Source organism: Epargyreus clarus, unplaced genomic scaffold (genome assembly GCF_041222505.1).
Source record: "Epargyreus clarus isolate Ecla_fem2 unplaced genomic scaffold, WU_Ecla_fem_2.2 ptg000031l, whole genome shotgun sequence".
Taxonomy (NCBI): Eukaryota; Metazoa; Arthropoda; class Insecta; order Lepidoptera; family Hesperiidae; genus Epargyreus; species Epargyreus clarus.
Window position 1 is genome coordinate 4,970,993 of NW_027332236.1, and position 21,628 is coordinate 4,992,620.

At 34.8% G+C, this 21,628-nt stretch overlaps 1 protein-coding gene across 1 annotated transcript in view; it reads left to right on the forward strand.

Moving 5' to 3' along the window:
- Gfrl (Glial cell line-derived neurotrophic family receptor-like) overlaps window positions 1-21,628 on the forward strand; it is a 231,230-nt gene that overhangs the window by 179,391 nt on the left and 30,211 nt on the right. Inside the window, exons 4-5 of the mRNA XM_073089799.1 lie at window positions 944-1,088; window positions 6,886-7,013. Coding sequence (XP_072945900.1) covers window positions 944-1,088; window positions 6,886-7,013 — 273 coding nt within the window. The remainder of the gene's footprint in view (window positions 1-943; window positions 1,089-6,885; window positions 7,014-21,628) is intronic.

The following is a 21,628-nucleotide window of genomic DNA, read 5'->3' on the forward strand; positions in this document are numbered from 1 at the left end:
ATATCTAAGATTTATTTAAAGGTCTGTCTATAAAGTTTCTGAAAGAAAAATAGAAACTGCTAGAACTGAAAATGGCAGTTATTTGATATAGCAATGTTACTTTTATTTAAATAAGTTAACCTTTAAAACTAAAATCAAAACTTTGGAAAATTTCGCCGCCAAATACTAAAAGATTTTTTCTAAAAGATTTTTTATTTATGTAGTAGTTTAACCCAATTTCCACATGAAAAAAAATTGTATGCTGACAGAATCAAAATATTTTATTCAAATAATTCTTTTTGAACGTCTATTACCTATAACCTCCTTGCAAAATACCTATTTCGTTTTTAAAGGAAGTCTAACAGTATATTAGTCATGTTCTACATACATTGTAAGGGAGATATTTTTTTTATTAAACAGTTTTATGTGTTTTCTTTAAAATTTGCCTTTTGCTTAATTTGTCATATAACAATGCTTCCCAGAATTTGGTCCTTATGAGCGACACTGTCCGATGATGGAATAATACAAGGTGTATTTTTTTTTTTCTAAATGAACTAGTTCGATTCCCTGCTAGGGCAAAATATATTTTTTTTAAACCAATGACGCAGTTTTAGTTTTTTATTAAAATCGGCCTCGTAACTCCGCATTTTTCACTAATCGTATATCGTAATCGTATATAATAATTCATAATTCCTTAAAGATTCGGGTTTGACCCCGAAGGCCCAATTGAAAAATTCATCCTGTATAAGTTATTCGAACAAAACATAGTTATATCCAATACACATCAACGGTTTATGTTCTGCCAAATGCACACAGATCGAAGTGATGTACCACAATCGATTTATAGATATCGATAGATTTAGAGATTTATTTATAGGCAAGGACAATGGACCGTCAGCCTTAGTTAAAACGTTTCAAACACAAGCTCATTGACAGGTCAATAAGAAATTCTTTTTATTTACAGAAAAGGACCCGTACCCCGTGGAGACTCTGCCGACCTGCACCTACGCTCTGAGCGTCTGCCACAACGAGAAAGCCTGCTCTGTACTGTTTGACCGATTCAAGAACGCTTGCAAGGCCCGTGATGGTGAATGCCGTATGGAGGACAGGTAATAAATAAACATGACTCTGCAATAATGAGTGATGCGGACATATGAAAAGATTTAATAATAATAATAATCGTTTATTTCAATCTCTAAGGATCATAAATCATAATAAACAAAACAACAATTCAGACATCTTAATAAACAATTATAGAAATTCATAAATTAACATGCATAATAAATAATAAAACATTGTAAGTTGCCAAGTATAAAACTAATTAAATTACAATCATTAATGAAATGAAAACATGACACATTCAAAACTTATGATTTGAGTCCTACCTGGGGGCCTACCACCATCTTTTAAAAACCATCATAGCTCAGGAAAGTTTTATTTCCTCCTTAAAACAGTAAAATATTCCGTCATACACATTTGAATAAACTTAAACCCTTATTCATTTTTCGCTTATCCATTGTATAAAACCAACTGAAATTGTCATATTTTGCTTAAAAAGTGAAAAAACAAAAGCAAAAACTTTAAATCAACTGTCACATTTTCCCAATCCAACTTCTCCTTTATTTTCGTTTAGTCAATTTTCGGATCGTGATGTTGAGAGGGCAATACTCTCTATACCATCCAATGCGGTCGGCAGTGATTGCATTAGCCGGAAAATGATCATCCCTCTCCTCGACATACTTCTCCCTTCCATTACGTCCATGTTAAATAATTCCGTCCTTAAGAATTCCTTCCCTTCCATCTGGAAAGATGCCCACGTCATCCCTTTACCCAAGAAGTCCAACCCCTCCGATTTTGGCGATTTTAGACCCATATCCATACTTCCTTTCCTATCTAAAGTCCTTGAGCGCCTTATCCATCAACAGCTTAGCTCTTTTCTCTCCGCTAATGCTCTACTTAATCCTTTACAATCCGGTTTCCGTCCAGGTCATAGTACGGCTACTGCATTACTTAAAATCACTGACGACATACGCATGGGGATGGATAATCAACAGCTGACAGTGTTGACGCTGTTGGATTTCAGCAACGCGTTCAACGCTGTCGATTTCGATATCCTCTTGGGGGTCTTGCGTTCTCTCTACATATCTCCGACGGCTATTGACTGGTTTCATAGTTACTTGTATGGCCGCCGGCAGCGGATTCAAATTGACGACAAATTTTCCTACTGGTCGAATACTGTTGCCGGTGTACCGCAAGGTGGCGTGTTGTCTCCTCTCCTATTTACTATTTTCATAAATTCTATTAGTCTTCATCTCACCTCTCTCTACCATTTATATGCAGACGATTTACAAATCTACAACCATACTTGCCTAAATAACTTACCCAACGCCATCAAGATTACTAATGCTGATTTGGATTGCATCTCGATTTGGAGTAAATCCTTTGGTCTAAAATTAAATGCCACCAAGTCCCAGGCAATTATTATAGGGAGTTCGCGTTTAATCTCTAGGATTGATTGGCACAACTTGCCCCCAATTGTACTTAATGATGTGCATATTCCTTTTAGTAACAAGGTAAAAAATCTGGGTATCTACATGGACCAGCACCTTTCGTGGATACCTCAGATTTCAGAGGTCAGTAGGAAGCTCTTTGCTGCAGTGAGCTCGCTACGAAGGCTAAAAAATGTTTTACCCATTCCAACTAAAATTACGCTTGCACAGTCTCTCCTCCTACCAATACTTGACTATGCTGATGTGTGTTATCCTGACATTACCGAGGAGCAATTAAATAAACTTGAGCGTCTCCAAAACTTATGTATACGGTTTATATTTGGCTTAAGAAAGTATGACCATGTTTCAGAATATCGTGCTAAGCTCAAGTGGCTCCCAATTCGTCTTCGCCGGAATGCTCATATTCTATCTCTTCTCTATTGTTTACTGTTTAATCCAACTGCTCCTCCTTACCTCAAACAACGCTTCCAGTTTCTCCACTTGTCCCATGACCGATCCCTTCGTTCCTCAGAAAATCTTGCTCTCTATACTCCCTCTCACTCAACTTCCTTTTACAAAAAATCCTTCACTGTATCCGCTATCCGTCTTTGGAACTCCCTTCCTGTATTTATTCGTTACTCTCAATCCTTATACTCCTTCAAAAACCTCGTCAAATCTCATTACCTTCAACTCTAACTGTCTTTCTTTCCTCTGCTCCTTCTAAATGTGTCCTCTTACTGTCAATAAGTTTTTAAAACAGTATTAATTTTGTTTTTAATTTTTAATTTACAATTAGTTACTCTATAATTATAAGTATGTATATCAAGTATGTCAATTATTTATTTATTTATAATTATATTTTAAATTTACGCATGTTTTTATGTGTTATGTAGGTAGATTTTTAACTATTATTTATTTGCACCCTACCTATTCTTATAATCATCCACTCTTTAACTCCTCACCCTAAGGTTGCCTGGAAGAAATCGCTGTCTTAGCGATAAGGCCGCCTTTTGTATCGTTCAATATTTGTATGTTTTTATTCTTGTATTTTGTTTTTGGGTACAATAAAGAATATTATTATTATTATATTATTATTATTAGGATCCTCTGTGGTTCGACTCCGGCGGCACCACAGCCACACGTATTTTTACCTAATAACAGCAATTTTAAGCGCTGCTGTGTTCTGGCTTAAAGGGTGCGGTAAGGGAGTCATACTTACCGAGGCGTTACAGCTTAGCCCTTACAGGTAACAATGCTGTTGTGGCCGACCTCAAGTAGGAATCTTATCTTATCTGGGGTTAATTACGAGCGCCAATAGCCACTTACTATCAGTTAGCATACACGACTGCTACTCCTATAAAATAAAAAAAAGTGTGTGTGTGTCAGCTACGACGCACAATTGGAGTTTACTCCTTACGAACGATAATTATGATATATATCGAATAGAAAATACCAATTAACCGCATCCATGTGTTTTTTGGATTCTTCATCATTATCATCTAAATCAATTTCTTGCATATTTTCAAATATTTTTTCAACTTTAATCACTTGATGATTTGTTTAATAGTACATAAAAATACACGTTTTAATGCATAGAAGTACAAGAAAACTTTAAAATCAAAACATTTAAACTTGATGGTTAGGTTGATGTTTATGTACGTTGTATATAGATGTATATACGGGCGCATGGGAATAATAGCGCCATCTAGTGGCAAGTTTTATAAATTGTAAGTTTGCAAGTTTATCAATCTATGTATTTTGGTTCCAAATATTATAATGGTAACTTAATATAATTGTTTATATTAAAGTAAATTTTAATATAATATAATTATTTATATTTAAAACAATGTTAAACGTTTTATAACTTAAAATTTAATAATTATAATTTCTTTGCCATCTATAAAATATCCTTGTTGCAATTTACGGATGCAATTTATATGAGACTCAATAAACATGTTATTATATGTAATTTGGATTGTTTCTGAATGTTTTATAATTCTAGAATTCATTTAAAACGTATTGCTAATTTTATATAACTTATTTTGAACATAATTCATTAGCAATAATTCTGTAATAAATATTAAATAATACTGTTTTGATTTTGCCCGTTTATCGTTGATAGATGGTGCTGATCAATAATGCATCCATTTTTATAAGTTAAATTAATATATCAGTAACTTACAAAAGCCTCTTTATGTTAAAAACTTATTTTGCTAATATTATATCTTATTCAATTGCTTACTGATTTTATATGTTACTCTTCTTTAAAAACGTTCATAAAAGATTTTTAATCATATTATGGCGCCAATGTTCATATTTTTCACAGTGTGTATAAATGATCAAACCTATAACTTAATTTATGCAAAAATGTAAAAAAATTAGTTAATGACGTTTTAATGTTTTATATATTGCTAATTATTTTTATTGTAATAATTACTTTCATATGGGATTTGAACTTACTGTATTTTAAATTAACAAAAGCACTCTTGATTCATATTTTGGTTAAAAACGCTACATCCCTTTTTGAGAGGATATGATGATTGTAATAAAAAGGAGGGATTGTATAAATGTTTGTCTCTTTCTACGTAACTCCTCAACTTTTCGTGTTACACTTGATTTTACTCCTTATAAAATTTCCGTACCGGGCCTTATAACTCAAATCGTTTCTTAAGGAGTAAACTCCAAAAAAATCCCCTTACCACCTTCATCAAACCAGAACACAGTAGTAATGTACATTGGATATGGCAGCAGTTTTGCCGTTACACTCCTAAAAATAACTTAAAATGCATGTCACAAACATAGATTAGTAAAGATACTTCGCCGCCTTGAAATTGAATGAAGCCACAAATTGCTTATTTTAGTAAGTTCTTTTTTTGAATCCTTGACAAATAAAAACATTTTTAGAGAAAATTTACGAATAAATAACTAATTTACGTAATAATTACGTAATTTACGTAATAAATAAATTACTTATTTCAAATATTTTAGGGACATTTTAGCACGGAGACGTGGCAAAACTTTTTTACGCAACTATTTCAAATCTCAAAACTGGGTACATTTTCTTGTTAGGCGTGAGTAATCTTTACTAATCTATGGTCACAAAAATAACTTTGAATACCTCTCACTACATAAACTAGAACACAGCAACGCTTCACGCTACATGTTAAATTTTGACACCTTTACAAGTTTGGGGTTTAAAACAATTTATTTTCGCATACCTATCGATCCTGTCTGCGGACGGTTTATTTTAAACCGACGGTCGTTGTGCGGCATTCGCTATATCTGGATTAACTAGGGCTTAGAATTATCCAGTTTCCGATGTCGGGTTTCGGTTGGAAGGTATTTTTGTGGATACCACAAATGAATGCTGAAAACTTTTTATGAACACGGAATAGTATGTTATATAGAACTTAAATATGATTTACAGTACAATTGGCGATCAAATAACTACAATAAAAAAGAGATTTGTAAAGAGACCTATACTAAAATTGCATTGAAAGATCTACAAGTATAAGAGGTAAATTTCATACGAATATATAGTAGCCTATTTCATAAATAGGTTTTTCCTAAGTAGCAAAGGAAATTGGAAGCCACTTCAAAAATCCAAATTATTGATACGTCGAATTTCCTGAGTCCGAAAATAAAATGGGTTAATAAATTTTGCAAGCCTTTAAGTTTGTTTAAAGGCGTCTCATTAGCGTTCAGGTAACAAGCGTCAGCAAAATTAAGGATGGACTATTTGGAATTGAAATAGAAAACAAGCCTGAAGTCTGAATGTGGTAGAACCCTTTGTGGTTCGACTCCGGCGGCATCACCGCCACACCTTTTCTGCCTTATAACAGCAGCGTTAAGCGCTGCTGTGTTCTTGTTTAAGGGGTGTGGTAAGGGAGACATACTATATCGAGGCATTCCGGCATGATAGTCCTCACATAATAATCTACGCCAGTAGAAATCAGAATCAGATGGGCGGTAGTAGCCACTTACCATCAGGTGGACTGCATGCTCGTCTCATACACCTATATTATAACAAATGTTTTTTTTACTTTTTATGGGTGTATTATTTAATTTCAATTCTTTATACAATTTCTCTGGAGTATAAAATCTACATCAGTAGTGATCAGAATCAGATGTACATGGGCGGTAGTAGCCACTTACCTTACACTTAGTGGACTGCATGCTCGTCTCATACTCCTATATTATAAAAAATGTTTTATTTTTTAACTTTTTATGAGTGTATTATTTAATTTCTTTAATTTATGCGTTTCCTCTGGAGTATAAATTCATCTGTCATGTGTTTCAGGTATATAGACTCGGTTTCAGATGTTCGCTTGCGGCAATAACCACTTACCACGTGGACTGCTTGCACATTTACTCTTCAAATCTACAAAGCATCATTAACTTTGAACTCTTGCTACAGGGAGACATGCCGCGAGGCCTGGGCAGGCCTCCGTCTGTCCCCGCTGTTCGGCTGCATCTGCCCCAATACGCACATGAAGAAGCGATGCGACCGCATCTTCGCCGTCGTCAACCACAACCCGTGCGTCGGTGAGTACGCACCCTTATAGCAACGCTCTATGTGTACGCGGGTTTTGAGTGAGAATTTACACGACAATATTAATCTATCATTAATTAAACGAGTTGCTCATAATGATGATGATTACAATAATCAATTGTTAATTAAGGAATATGTTCATTATGATTATAATAAAAACAATCAATTCGCTTATAATCAATTTTAATCCAGAAATATATTCAATTTAACGGACATAATAAAAATCAATTTACTTATAAGTACAGCTTATAACCAATACTTAAGTTAGGAATATGACTATTGAGATGATAATAATAATAATCCATTTGCTTATAGTAAATTATTCCTTAATTATGATGATGATAATAACAATCAAACGCAAATAATCAATTATTAAATTACTAATAATTATATTCATTATTTGCTATTGGATAAAAACAAAATGCGTTATAATATACCTTTATCATCAAGGACTTTGGATTAATTGATTTTATCAATTATCAACATGAAAATCCATTTATTTTTCATTAAGGACAAGTAATTAATCCAATCCCATTTAATATCCTCTGTATAATTGTTAGTATTGTATCGATTACGAGTTTTCGGAATTTACGGAGCTAATTATCATACGCTGAAATAACATAAATAATTGTAAAAGCCCTTAGCTTTGTATTTTTGTAAATAAGAAAACTCTTCAGTGCCCTTATAATTATGAAAACAGTAATTCAATTAATTTTCGTAATTACAATTCCCTTACAAACCAATTAGGGAGATATATCAAAGGGAAGGATGTGAGATCTATTTTAAGTTAGACCGAGTACGATCTGAATTTCCAGACCGTACTAAAAATATATTCTGTCATTAACCATAGCAGACAACGCTATTTCGATTTCGCGTTCACCAGATAAATATAACTCTACCATTATCTTGATTAAGAATAAAATTCTGACGGAAATTCGATTCGTATGAATGAAACTTCGACCATGGTAATTGATCATAACTTTCAAAAAAAAAACTTTGTGTGACATTCATAGAATAATGGGAGAATTAGTTCCCGTAATTTCTTATATGAGACATTTTTGAAATGCTTTTGTAAGAGTAAATACAAGTCTACAGGTGGTTGGTATAAGGCAGTTGGTTCAACTCCGGAAGCGCTAACACTGTCGCTTCTGCTATAACAGCAATTAAAACGCTGCTTATTTAAAGAGTGTGGTAAAAGAGCAACACTTATACAAAATATTTCAACCTACGCCCATTTTTAATAATCAATCTATCCAATGATTTGCTTACGTAAGTTCGACTTAGAAATTTTTTGTGTAATAGAAATTGCTAATTTCGATTTTAACATTGGATATTTTAACGTTAGTCCGCAACGATAACCTTAGACAGACACAACTACAATTCTATCTGGAATTCATTACTGATGTCTTTGGATGACAGAAAGTGGATTCAGAAGGTGGTAGAACCCTTTGTGGTTCGACTCCGGCGGCACCACCGCCACACCTATTTCTACCTAATAACAGCAGTGCGCAGCTCTGTTCCGTTTTGAAGAGTGTGGTAAAGGAGACATACCTTTTCGAGGCGTTCCAGCTTACTCCTCAGGGGTACCGGCGCATCTGTGGCCGACCTCAGGTAGGAATATCTAATCCTATATGGTGTTAATTACAGATGTGCATGGGCGGCAGTAGCCACTTACCATCAGGTGGACTGCATGCTCGTCTGCTACTCTTATATTATAAAAAAAAGACAGTAGCCACTTACTATCCGACGGACTGCATACATATTTGTTACCTCTATATTAAAAATAAACTGCAAATGTAGTGTAAAAACTACCAGACGAAGTATCAGACGGTGATTGAGGTCACATGGTCTCATTTTTATAACACAGAAAGTATGTTACAGTAACAAAGCCCCCTATAATGCGGTTTTCCTTTCATAGTTAATGGATAGTTCACGAACTTAGGTATTTTTGTGTGCCCTTATATAAAGTTATTAATGTGAGCCATTATTTGTGGACCTTGGACGAATATTAAGGGCCTTTGTAATAGCTAAATAAACATATTACAAATTATTCCTCTATTTTAAGAGTTACCTAATGATTAATGGTACTTTGTAGAGGCTATTACGAATAATGGGGGTAAGTGAACCCTTCATACTATTTTGTTATACCGGTAAGTATTCCCTAGAACAAAGGATTGATTAAAATGCTTAATTTTCTGCTGTAAATTACATTAAATATACAGATCGTGTATCTTACAGAACAAATTTAATTTAGGTCTATTTTTATGTAACAATTATCAAAGTATTTCCAAAAAGATTTATTTTTTATTTCTTTTTCAATACAAAATTATAATGGTGTTACCTGCCGATAAATTAAAATCTTAATAAAGACAAAATTTGTCAAGAATTTGTATTACTTACATTTCATTTAGAAATTTACTAAAGAATAAAATTCTCCACCACAACACTACATTGCACTACATTGCAGTATTATTAAAATTTTAACTTGCAACATAACAAAAAAAGAGAATTGTATTATTCTTCCTGAATGAGCTCGGTTTTCTACAGCACTGAGAGTATTGTTTGTGGATACAAATATTATATATTGTCTCCTGAATGCAGTCGGACGAGGCTACTTCTTTTTGTCAACCGCGTAGTGGATTATATTGTCATGACGGTACCTTGTATTAATGGAAGAAAGATATTCTTGTTAAATTATTTCTGTACCCGTGTTTTTATTGTATCTAGTTGATGCATGATTTTTGAAGAGGTTGTGGATGAAAATCGAAAATCACAAAAAAATATGGAGCTGATTTTATTAAAAACTTAAGCTACATTACTAGATTTAAAAAATATACTTTTCTAGTTGGGAATAAAACGAGTTAATTTTGATAAAATGCCCGTCCAACACTATTGCACCATCGGATATTTTCGTCTATAAGAATCAAATTTGAAAAGTAAACAAATAACAAACTAACAGAAACGGCGAATTTTTAAAACTAAAATTATAAAAATGTTAGTTCCAGTTCAGTGCCAATGACAATAACAGGAGAACAAACACCATTAAATCCTTCCTGAATGGGCTTGTTTCCTTCAACACGGCAACTATTGTCCGAGGCTACAAATGCCTATTGTCTCGCTGAATGCAGTCCGCGAGGCTATTTTTGTCAAAGCAATGTTGCCAGTGACCTGTTTTATTCACTTTGACATATATCCTAATAAGGTATCCTGCCAACTTTTTACAAACGTATAATTAAATTGTTTCGTTAGTGTGTGTTAAAACGTATAATTAAATAAACTCAAATATTGTCGCGAAATTTTGCAACATTTGCAACCACTTTCTATGAAATAGAAGGATACCTGAAGCCGATAACTGATGCGTTGTCACCTCTGAGAACTAGGATGATCGCCTCAAATGTACGTCAGCTGTCATTACCACCCTTCCCCTGGAAAAACGATTTCTCAGTAGAAAACGCATGGCACCCTGTGTATACTATATTACTTATACCACCTTTCAAGCAAGCAAGATAAACTGAGAAGTAACATATTATAATACATAATACTCGATTTCATCCAAATCTTCGAAGCAATTCTCAACTAACCAACAAGCCTTAGATTCTGATATTATACGAAGAAAATAATAAAAGTTACTAGGCACGTAAAGAATAATATATGTATTGTACGAGTATGTACTCGTATATCTATACTATCGCGTTATCCACGAGATCATCTCCAATTCTCCGTATCCAATAACTAATATTACGTAATGCCGATAACGAGGTATTATATCGAACCCAATACAGCTCAGACCCTAACTCACTTCACTTCAATATATGTACGAAACTTTGATTCATTTCTTACACTCCTAATCCTTGGGGAGTTCCTAGTATGCGCAGGGCTGACTATCAAAAAATTTGTTCCTTATAATCTTCATGGTACTTAAATCACATTTGACTGACTATTACTTACCATCGTGGGATTTCATACAATTGGTTTTTATTTTATTTACATTATGTTTTGTTAAACAGTTTTGTTGAAACATTAAGCTTCACCCGGTGACCTCTGTGCCATAAAATTTATTCCTAGCTGTAAAATTCCGAAATTCGAAACCAAAACATTAGATTTGTCCGTTTCAAAGTCTTAACCTAGTCAGAAAACTTACATGATGAAAAGACAATGATTCTCAATGTTATGTAAATTTTACCAATCCTTATTAAACAAGGAGAGTGAGTTCACTTGCTCTTAAACATCAACTCGATAGTTACAGAGGAGACCAGTGCCCAAAAATGATACCACAATAGTTAATTAAATAATAGATAATAAAATTATCTTTATAACCTTAAAAACACATTTAGTAGTAAATATGTAGCTAGTGCACATACCCATGTATTCTTTTCAAAGATACGAGGAATGACATTTTAATTTTAAACGATATACTCGTATAAGAGTGAATAAAACCAGTTATACGAACCATTACTTAGGAGACACTGTGACGTTTAATACCGCGACACTGCGTTGACATAACGAAATAGCCTTCGTCGGACTGCATTCAGCTGTGTAGGAGACAATGGACGTTAATTTGTATCCTTGTCATGAAATTAATAACATGTGATATTAAGTATATGATTTTAGAGTAATATTATCGCGGAATTAAGACATTTTAATATGTAAGAGATACTCACGATGCGCGATTTTGATTTCTTGTTGACGATATTCGGTTGGAACTTGGAACATTTGGTGTGTCAAGATACAGTAAATTTAGTATGTCGTGACAATGTAGGTACCTAAAAAAACAACCACGACGTAGGGTAAATAGATAAATTAATCACTAGTATTTGTTTAGAGAAAATTATACCTAGAACGAACATAAAATTCTACTAAATTATTCTTAGAAATATTTGATTTACAAAAAAGTTATTTACAAAGCTAATAAATATTCACACAGAACTTTAAAAATGAAATATACAAAAAGCTACGGAAGTAGCTTTGCCACGGAACATTCGCACACCCATTTTCTCGACATATTTTTTTTCTGCACCACATTTTCCCTTACATACTATTACTGGTATAATTTGCTTATGTTTTAACGAACAAAACCGATTAAAATTGTTTAGTGGCGTGACTACCGGCCATTTCTCCGGAGCAAGTGAGCACGCCACATACATTTGATACGGAATGGGACTCGACTTGGCCTTATTATATTTAACATCTAACGAATTTTTAAATACAATAGCTCTGAATTAAGTGTGGGTGAATTCAAGGTCTTTTGGGAGCGGCTGTGGTATTCTCGTGGTGGGTAAACTTTGCTGGTATTTTAACAATATTCTAATGATTATTGTGAAGTGGTCCTTCTCGATTTATTAACCAATTTTGTAATTATCATTGTCATGATTTTTTCATTTCATTTCATTTATTGTTTTGAATTCATGACCATGACAAGTAACTGTCAAGTCACTTAACATAGGGTATTAAATGATTAAAAAACGTAAATAATCAGTCTAAAATGTCCACATAACAATATAAAATTATAATAATGACATGGTAATTAATATATTTAACGTAATATGTAATAATTAAAACCATCAAAACGGTCCAAAATTTTGAAATAATACGTTAATTTATTTTTATTAATTGGCATAGTGTCAACCCTAGTTACAACCGACCCTAGAGCGGTCTAGCTCTCGACCGTCAACTTCCAATCTCGTAAGCCCTCTCTCGTAACTTACATTCCGTGGTTTGATCGTGACTTCCGTTTAGATGCTACTATCTTTTATCAGTTCATGCCCTATTATCCTGACACTCGACATTTAATTTCAACGTAATTCAGCAGGTCCAGGATGTACATAACAAATTCTATAGAAAAAGAAACCAACATTTAAGTTTAATAGAATCCGTCGTGTTTGAATTCGTGTTGCACTATTATCCTAACACTCGACATTTAATTTCAACATAATTCAGGAGGTCCAATGCACGTAACAAATTCTACAGAAATTGAAACCAACATTTAAAGGTAATAGAATCCTTCGTGTTTGAATTCCAGGAGTACAGTCGTCACACCTTTTACTTTCTTATAACAACTTGATGAGACCCTTTACAAGCGTTCTATCTTACACATATTATTAATAATCAATCTATCCAATGTTTTGCCTACGCAAGACCGACAATTCACAATTTGTTTATTCTAATCAAAGATGTGGAATGAGCTTCCTCCGGAGATATTCCCGGAGCGCTTTGACATGGGGCGTTTCAATAATGGTGCAAAAAGAGCTCTTATACAAAGCTGGCGATGCATTGGCATGTCCTCTGATATTGCAAATGTCCATAAGCGGCGTTGACTACTTACGTATGCCTAATCATTAGGTTAAACAATAAAAAAAACTTTTCTATCTTTGGAAGCCAAAAATGAAATTAATGCATGTTTAATTAGGCCTTATTCCTCACGGGTAGCATCTATGCTCGACCTTAAGTAGGACTTTTATCCTATCCGGACTTGTTTATGTGTCTGAGCTTTATTTGTCAATTACCATGAGTTAAACAACATACTCCTTTGTTACTTCCAAAACAGATAAAACAAACTCAGAAAACGGAAGTTAATTAACTAATCAAAGCGACGTATCGCCTATAAATAAACATTTAATCCTGATCCACGTAAACGCTAATGAGCAGTCTTGCTAGTGGGCACAAATTAGCGGTTTGACTCTAAACGGTACTGATTCTAAACGTGTTCTAACGTAATTTGCTGTTTACGTCACAAGGATTTGGGGGTATTCCGTGCAAATAATTATAGTTAGGGGATCAAAAGTCATCTCATATGAAAATTTTGTATCCATCGATCAGCGGTTAAGAATACCAGTGTCTTTTACAGCGAACTTCATTCTAAACTATCTTTTAACATTCTTGTTATAATGGTCATAATATTTCAAAAAATAAGTTCCAGAGAAAGAGCCCTGTAATAGACAGACGGACAATGCTATTACTGATAATAGTATCCCGTTCTTACCCTCTAGGTACATGCCCTTAAAGGTGTTCTAGTCTTTGTGATTCGATTGCGTGACACTCGTATTTCTTCTACGAGCTAACATTCTGATTTTCAATATATTAGAACACCTAATAAAGTAAACATATTATATTACCACTCTCTGTTATCTGAAACACATTTCAAATTAGAAATAGGAGTAAAATTGAATTTTTCTATTAAGAATACTTTCAAATTGGTTCAGATATGAAATCCGCAAAATGCAATTTTCATGCTCATTTTACATTTTCAATTACACGTTCGCTAATAAGAATGGGATTTTAAAATCTCAACGTAAGTAAAGATTTAAATGACGGCTCCTATTTATATTTGTTGGTTTAATCCAGGTAATCCTTAATCCCTTTCGTTTCAATTCGAACTTCTGCGGGAAATACGAGGAAACGTTTGGTCCAGAAATGAATTATTTTGCTCCGGATCAGAAATGAATTTTACTTTGGTCCAGAAATGAATTATTTCGCTCATAGCTGTGTACAAACGCTTTGATTTCCTGGTTCTTGGCTTCAAGGCTATTGTGATGAAATTCCACTAAGGATTCCTTTGTGGGATCTGACAAAGACGTCGGCAAGGTTAACGTTATCCATGTAGCTTCCCAGCTTCGCAACCAAAGGAAATATTATCTTAAGCTCTTAAAGGAGTACCTACTTATTAAGCATTGTTTAGTTTTGTAGTCACGATTATTAATGCCGTCTGAACGTCTAAATCTATTCATCGTCAACCCAATACTGTCCCACTTCTGGTGATCTTGTCTCCGAGTGGTAGCGGTTAGCCCATATCCTAACACGCTGGCCAAGTGCGTACAGACTTCATTTTGGGAACATTTAAAAAAAATCTTACAGGCTTGTTTCTTCACGATATTTTCCTTGGCTATATAAGAATGATACTATTCAGTTTGCGTTGGCTTGGTTAAGGCTTCTAATTAAACATTTTGGGAACATTTAAAAAAAACTTACAGGCTTGTTTCTTCACGATATTTTCCTTGGCTATATAAGAATGATACTATTCAGTTTGCATTGGCTTGGTTAAGGCTTCTGATTAAACGTAAAGTTAAGTGTCTGTTAAGAGAAATATGTATGACTTATATGACGCATCATAACTTAGTATTCATGGCCATTAATTGTAATCGACCTCATTGTAATCGACTTTCGATTGGATACCTCATGTATTTGGGATTGGTTTCCTATGGACGGTAGTGACCACACACCATCGTTACGTTGCATGGTATACCTAACATCAATGCTCTGTGTATATCTATAGTAACTGTACTATAGATTATACTGATAACATATAGGCATTTCCATTGTGAAAGAATTATATGAAAGAGGCTGAACCTTTCGTATAAGGACTTCTGAGAAGTACCGACCCTTTTTCCAGGACATTTAATTAAATGTGTGTTAACAACTGCAAATGTCGTGTGTAGATGAGGCATTCTAATAGGAATTTGGGAACAATGGTATGATTGTTGTTAAAACTTTTTGTTTTTTTGTGGTAACACGATTTTATGTCCAAAGAATTTGCTAGTTTAGATATTTTGTTGTTTTGGCTACTAGGATTGCTTAGCTAGCAATCCTAGTAGCCAAAACAACAAAATATTTATTTGTCACCACAATTGTTTATTTGTCACTGCTAGTCACTAGTTTTTCCAACTCTTATTCTCTACTACAATAAAGATTTCTGCCGAAAAATATTTAAAACATCTTAGCAACGAACCCATATCGAATATTTAATTGCCTATAAAGTACAAAGCATGGACCTAAAATATAGTCAGTATTGGTCACTCATCCAAGTTCTGCCTAAACCTGACGTTGCTTCACATTATACATATTGCATTTGAAGGTGGTAGAACCCTTTGTGGTTCGACTCCGGCGGCACCACCGCCACACCTATTTCTACCTAATAACAGCAGTGTTAGGCGCTGCTGTGTTCCGGTTTGAAGGGTGTCGTAAGGGAGACAGACTTTTCCGAGGCGTTCCAGCTTAGTGCTCAGGGGTAGCGACGCATCTGTGGCCGACCTCATGTGGGAATATCTAATCCTATATGAGGTTGATTACAGATGTCCATGGGCGGCAGTAGCCACTTACCATCAGGTGTATGCTCGTCTGCTACTCCTATATAATAAAAAAAAATACAAAAGCCACTTAACTATATTTGTTATAGGTACTTATTTTATATTACTTAAAATACTTAATTATAGACAGCTTGCTCTTATATATTGAGCCTTTTGGAAGTATAATTCAAATGTTTCGTACTTTGTCACAAATCTGGATTTGCTCCCCAAAACCCTCAGATAACTCTACATTTGGTTAATCCTAATGGATTATACTTTTAATCTTTTTAAACCGTGACTAACGAAACGTTTTCAAATATCCAAAAATGATTACATGGTATAATATAACAAGAAGGGTCAAAATTCGAGATGGATTTCCACCCTAAGTGTACGTAATGTATGTACATTGTACATCTTTTTTTTTTGTTTACGAGGGGGAAACCTTCAAAAGTTACCCTATGCCGTGGGAGCGACACGGGGTTATGTGGGATTCTTACCACACTAAAACCCCCCGTTGGCCGTCCTCGGCGCTGCGTAGAGGACTCCGGGATCTCCAAAGGAACGCAACCGGAGTCCTCTTAGCGCGTTGCCCCGTCGGGCTCCGCCCAGGCGAGCGTGGTGCTCGCCGCTCCGTCTGATGTGCACGACGGTATGCGACCACACATACCGCCGTCCTTCCCGGGGTCGCTGGCCGGGCGGTTCGAGCTCCCACTCTCGCACATCTACCAAATCTATTACCAAAAAAATGTAAACAGGTCGAAATTCATTACGAGCCCGGCTCACACTTAGCCAAATTATTTTGTCCTTTTTCTTTAGAGTTACACTACATTTTTCTACGCTATTATTTCTTATCATCAGCCCTTTAACTGTCCCACTGCTGGGCACGGGTCTCCTCTCAGAATGAGAAGGATTAGGCCATAGTCCACCGCGCTGGCCGTACGTATTGGTAGACTTCACATACATTTGAAAATGTTTTTTTTTTAATATCTCACGATGTTTCCTTCACCGTTCAAGCAAGTGATAATTAAATTCAAATACGCACGTAACTTTGAAACATTAGAAGTGCGTGCCTGGGATTTGAACCTCGGACCCTTCGATCGAGAGGCCGAGTTTAATAATGTATCAATTTATTTAAAATATGACATTTAATACGCAATTAAAATAGTCGTTACTTGCCGGTTTAAGATCAAGTAGAGATACTTAAAGGTTGAAAGGCTAGGGAAAGATAAAAGAAAATGATTTTCCGGCCCAAATTACGAAACGTTCAAACCGCACGGTAATCTTATTATTATATTTTACTCGAAATTCTTCTGAGTACGGATAATGAGGTCTATTTGACTAATAATTTTGCATGGTAACCGTTTCTTAGTCTTTTATCAGGTAACTGTATTTTTAGCAGCATACAATATATGGGCCATCATATGTTAAGTGGCTACAGGCACCCATGGATATCAGTTGACTCCAAATTAGACAGGACCACCATTATCATCCCATTAGAAATCCTGATGTTAGAGTCTTTGCTTTAGCACGTCTTTCAAAATGAAATATGGCAGCATTTAGCATACTTGCTAAGAATGGCCGCTGTCCTAATTATAGCATTTTTACAATAAATTAATGAAAATTTAATAGCACGGAATCCTTTCTGTGCATGTTTGATCGCACGTGGCCGATTATTAAAATATAGAGTTAGCAAATAAGCATGCTGTCCACAAGATATTAAGTGACCTCTGGCGGACATCTGTAATCATTCTGAGATATAAATACTTCGTTAGATCAGACATAGTTACGTTGCTACCCCTGTGTCCTGTTGAAAGATTTAACTAATGACTCTTACCACTATGACTGACTTACTATTAAAACAAGAAACAGAAGCGCTAAACACTTTATTAGTCAGAAATACATAATTAAATATCATAAAGAAATTTATAAAAATAAAGCATTACTATACATTTTCCAATAAAGCTCTAGTTCCCACAAAAATCCCTCTCTAACCGTAGATAATGAGGCTGAAAATTTGCTCTCTCGAATTTTATTCTATCCGTTCATTTTATAGGTATGTAAATGGATTGAAATTCGCTGGAAAACTGGCAAAAGCCTAAACAAGCATAACGAACTCTGTAGTTTTAACTGAACTCGAATATCTGGTCTATCTATAGTTTTAATTAATCTTATGTAATATTAGGAAAAGTTCTCATATATTTTTGTGTGCGATTTAGGTTACGGATTAAATAAGTGGTATGCATTTTCTAGCTTCAGAAACGGGGTCCGAGATTCGATTTACAGGCACCTATTTTTCGCAGTTATATGCGAATTATAAATTAATTATGAGTTCCTTTCATGGTCAAGGAAAACATCGTAAGGAAATCTACCTGAAGGTTTATTAAAAAAATCGCAAAGTGCATGAATTCATGCACTTTGCGATTTTTTACGATTTGCGAGTTCGGATTAGTGGATTTCCACTAATCCGAACTTTGTCGTCATATTTGTATTAATAAACCTAGTTATTCTAAACGGAGAACTAAAATAAGCTGTTATTTTGACTGCCAAATCTATAACATTGAAATACACATAATGTATTTCAACTCAAAATTTGCATTTTAGTCATTTTTACACTTCATCACCATCATCATCATCAACCCATTACTGTCCCACTGCTGGGCACGGGACTCCTCTCGTAATGAGAATAGGCCATAGTCTACTTCGCTGGCCTAGTGCGTATTGGTAGACTTCACATACATTTCAAAACTGTTTTCACTTATCCCAGTTTAAAACTAAAATTAAATTTGCCGACGAAGTAACACCTAAACAATCATAACAAACAGTTCCCCTGGACTGTGGAGTTCTGAATGTCTGAAACTCAAACATTTAGTTTTCTCAACTCCTGATGTTTTTACCGAGTCCTTGTTATGGAGGTTTGAACATGCGTGTTACCCCTTTCATCTTATTATGGTGTGTTATATCTATAGATAGTAACAGCAGTGTTAAGCGCTGCTGTATTCTGGTTTGAGTGGTGAGGTAAGGAAGACATACTTTTCCGAGGTATTCCAATTAGTCCTAAGGGGTAGCGGCGCATCTGAGGCCAACCTAATCCTACCTGGAGTTGATTACAGATGTGTATGAGCGGCAGTAGCCACTTACCATCAGGTGGATTACATTCACAGTAAAACTATGAATCCTTCAAAAATCGAATTCTCCTCTATACGACACTCTGGTAAGACCACTCTGCCACACGGATGGTACAATCATGTAACGCCTCTAAGTGTAGACGCATATTCTTCTTACCAAATCGTTCAAAAACACATAATATAAAGCAAAAAATAAAGAAATAGACCTCAAATTGAATTCACCTTTCTGACTAGCAGTGCAATCACTTTACGCCATCCCATTCGCTTCTAAAAGAGCAAACGAACGATGTTTGCAGTTCAGGGAGCTTGAATCGTCATCAGCACCTCTTATGGCACACAATATTTTTCAATTTTTAAAAACCGCCATATACATTTTCTTTCATAGTTCAAAAAGTTTTGCATTTGTGATAAAAACTTGGTTATTTTATATCAGCAATACCTCTATGACTTCATCAGCAACCCATTATTACTCTATCGCTGTGCACAAACCTTCAATCATAATGAAAATGGGGTATGTCATAGTCCACTGTACTAGACAAATACAGATTGGTAGATTTCACACAACTTTGAATGATATCATATATACTTTTTGCTTCATTTTTTTTTCTCCTAAATTTGACTTCTCACACTAGAAGTCCACTTCTTAAATCCGATGAACGCACCTGTGATTTTTCGAAATTATTTATGCGTATTAGAAATTATAGTTTTATTATCAGTCACTGTTATTAACAGTGACGGACAACATCGTGAAGAATACATACACGCAAGATATGCAAATAAAGCAATAGCACCCCAACTATTGTCAGATTGTGTGGTTCAATCATTAGAGCCAGTCCTTCGCAAACAACCCTCGCCAGTAAAGGTACAAAAGAAGAACGAAACGAAACGTACCTGTGACTTTTTTCGTCATTTCTATAACTTAAACGAGCAAACGGTCGGTGTTTGCTGTTCGAGCGACGGCCCTCGATTCCGCTATTCAAATATTTGCACACAACAAATTTCAGTTCCGAAATCATTTCCTTTGTCTGCTCCATGGGGGAGATTCCATCCACACTTCAATTACTGCGCGACAAATATTTGACGGCAAACTATCGGAAACTGTTGAAAAGGGTGTCATGTGAAACACAGGTGACGAGTACTGTAGAAGTATAAGTGTCTGAAATCTGAGTTTAACAACCTACTTATTTACATTTATTAGAATAATACATATTTGAAAATATTGTGGTAGCTAACGAGGTAGTAGTAGCTAATGAGCACGCAGTCTACAAAAACAAGCAAAAATCTGGAACCACTTTCATTTAAACACTTGAAATCGCTCACAAATTGATTGCTTATCATAAAGCTGAAGACCGTATGCCCCGAAATAGTAAATCTGATTATCAATCAGCATTGCACCACTCTATTGCTGCTATAGAATAGAAGAGAAATATACATTTAAAGATATACCTACTCGTATCTACAATCTACAGAATATAACAAAGAGCATGACCATTATCACAAATAACATTGTCAATCACAAAATCGATAAAATATTTTAAATCACCATTTCGAACATCTGAGATTGATTAAATCATTATTCAGAAAGCACTTTTCCATTTCTCAATGTCTCCGAAACTAATTCGGTGTTACCAAGATTGATAACTTCATTATGCATTCAAATAACTTTTGCCGCAGCTGTCCATAAAGATTACTAGAATGGACTTTGCTTTGCTCAAAATACCAATGAAGTTTAATAATACGTTTATAGGAAAGAGGGACTACTGTTTTTGAACAATGTACCGTGTAAATAAAAAGTAAAATCAGTTGTGTACTTGTATCAAACATTACACAGCAGACCATATTTTTCAAATTCGTAACCAATTTTTAAACAAAATATTATTATCCTCTATTCAATAAGGGGTGGGTGTATTACCAACTTAAATATACATTTCATGGATATACCTTATTCAATAGAATATGGCTTTGGGCCCCCTTTTTTGGACAAAGACTTCTCCAAAAATGGGAAGATTAGGCGTAGTCACTCTTTATATATAATTATGACCAAAAAAAAGTACGTGTATGTAGTAAAGTATGTCGTTGGGTACAAAACAAATGCAGGTCTGTGATGTCGCCGCGTCTTAATTCGGCCTACTACAACATCAGAGAGGAAATAGGTACCAGGAAATAATTCCTGATGTATACCACATCGACTTACTTGCATTTATGATAAACGTTGTAATTCTTTGTATTTTATTTTCCCTTTCTATTCGTTTTATCTTTCGTTAATAGAGTTCTGTACCTCGCAAGCCAATAACATCAATCGAATATTAATTTAAAAATCGAGCACCGATACAATACAGAAACAAAAGGGAGGAAATCCATTCAACCACCAAGCCTTTGTGTTAAGAGCACTTTGAGGTCGGCTCCGCAGAAGTAAACCTTTTT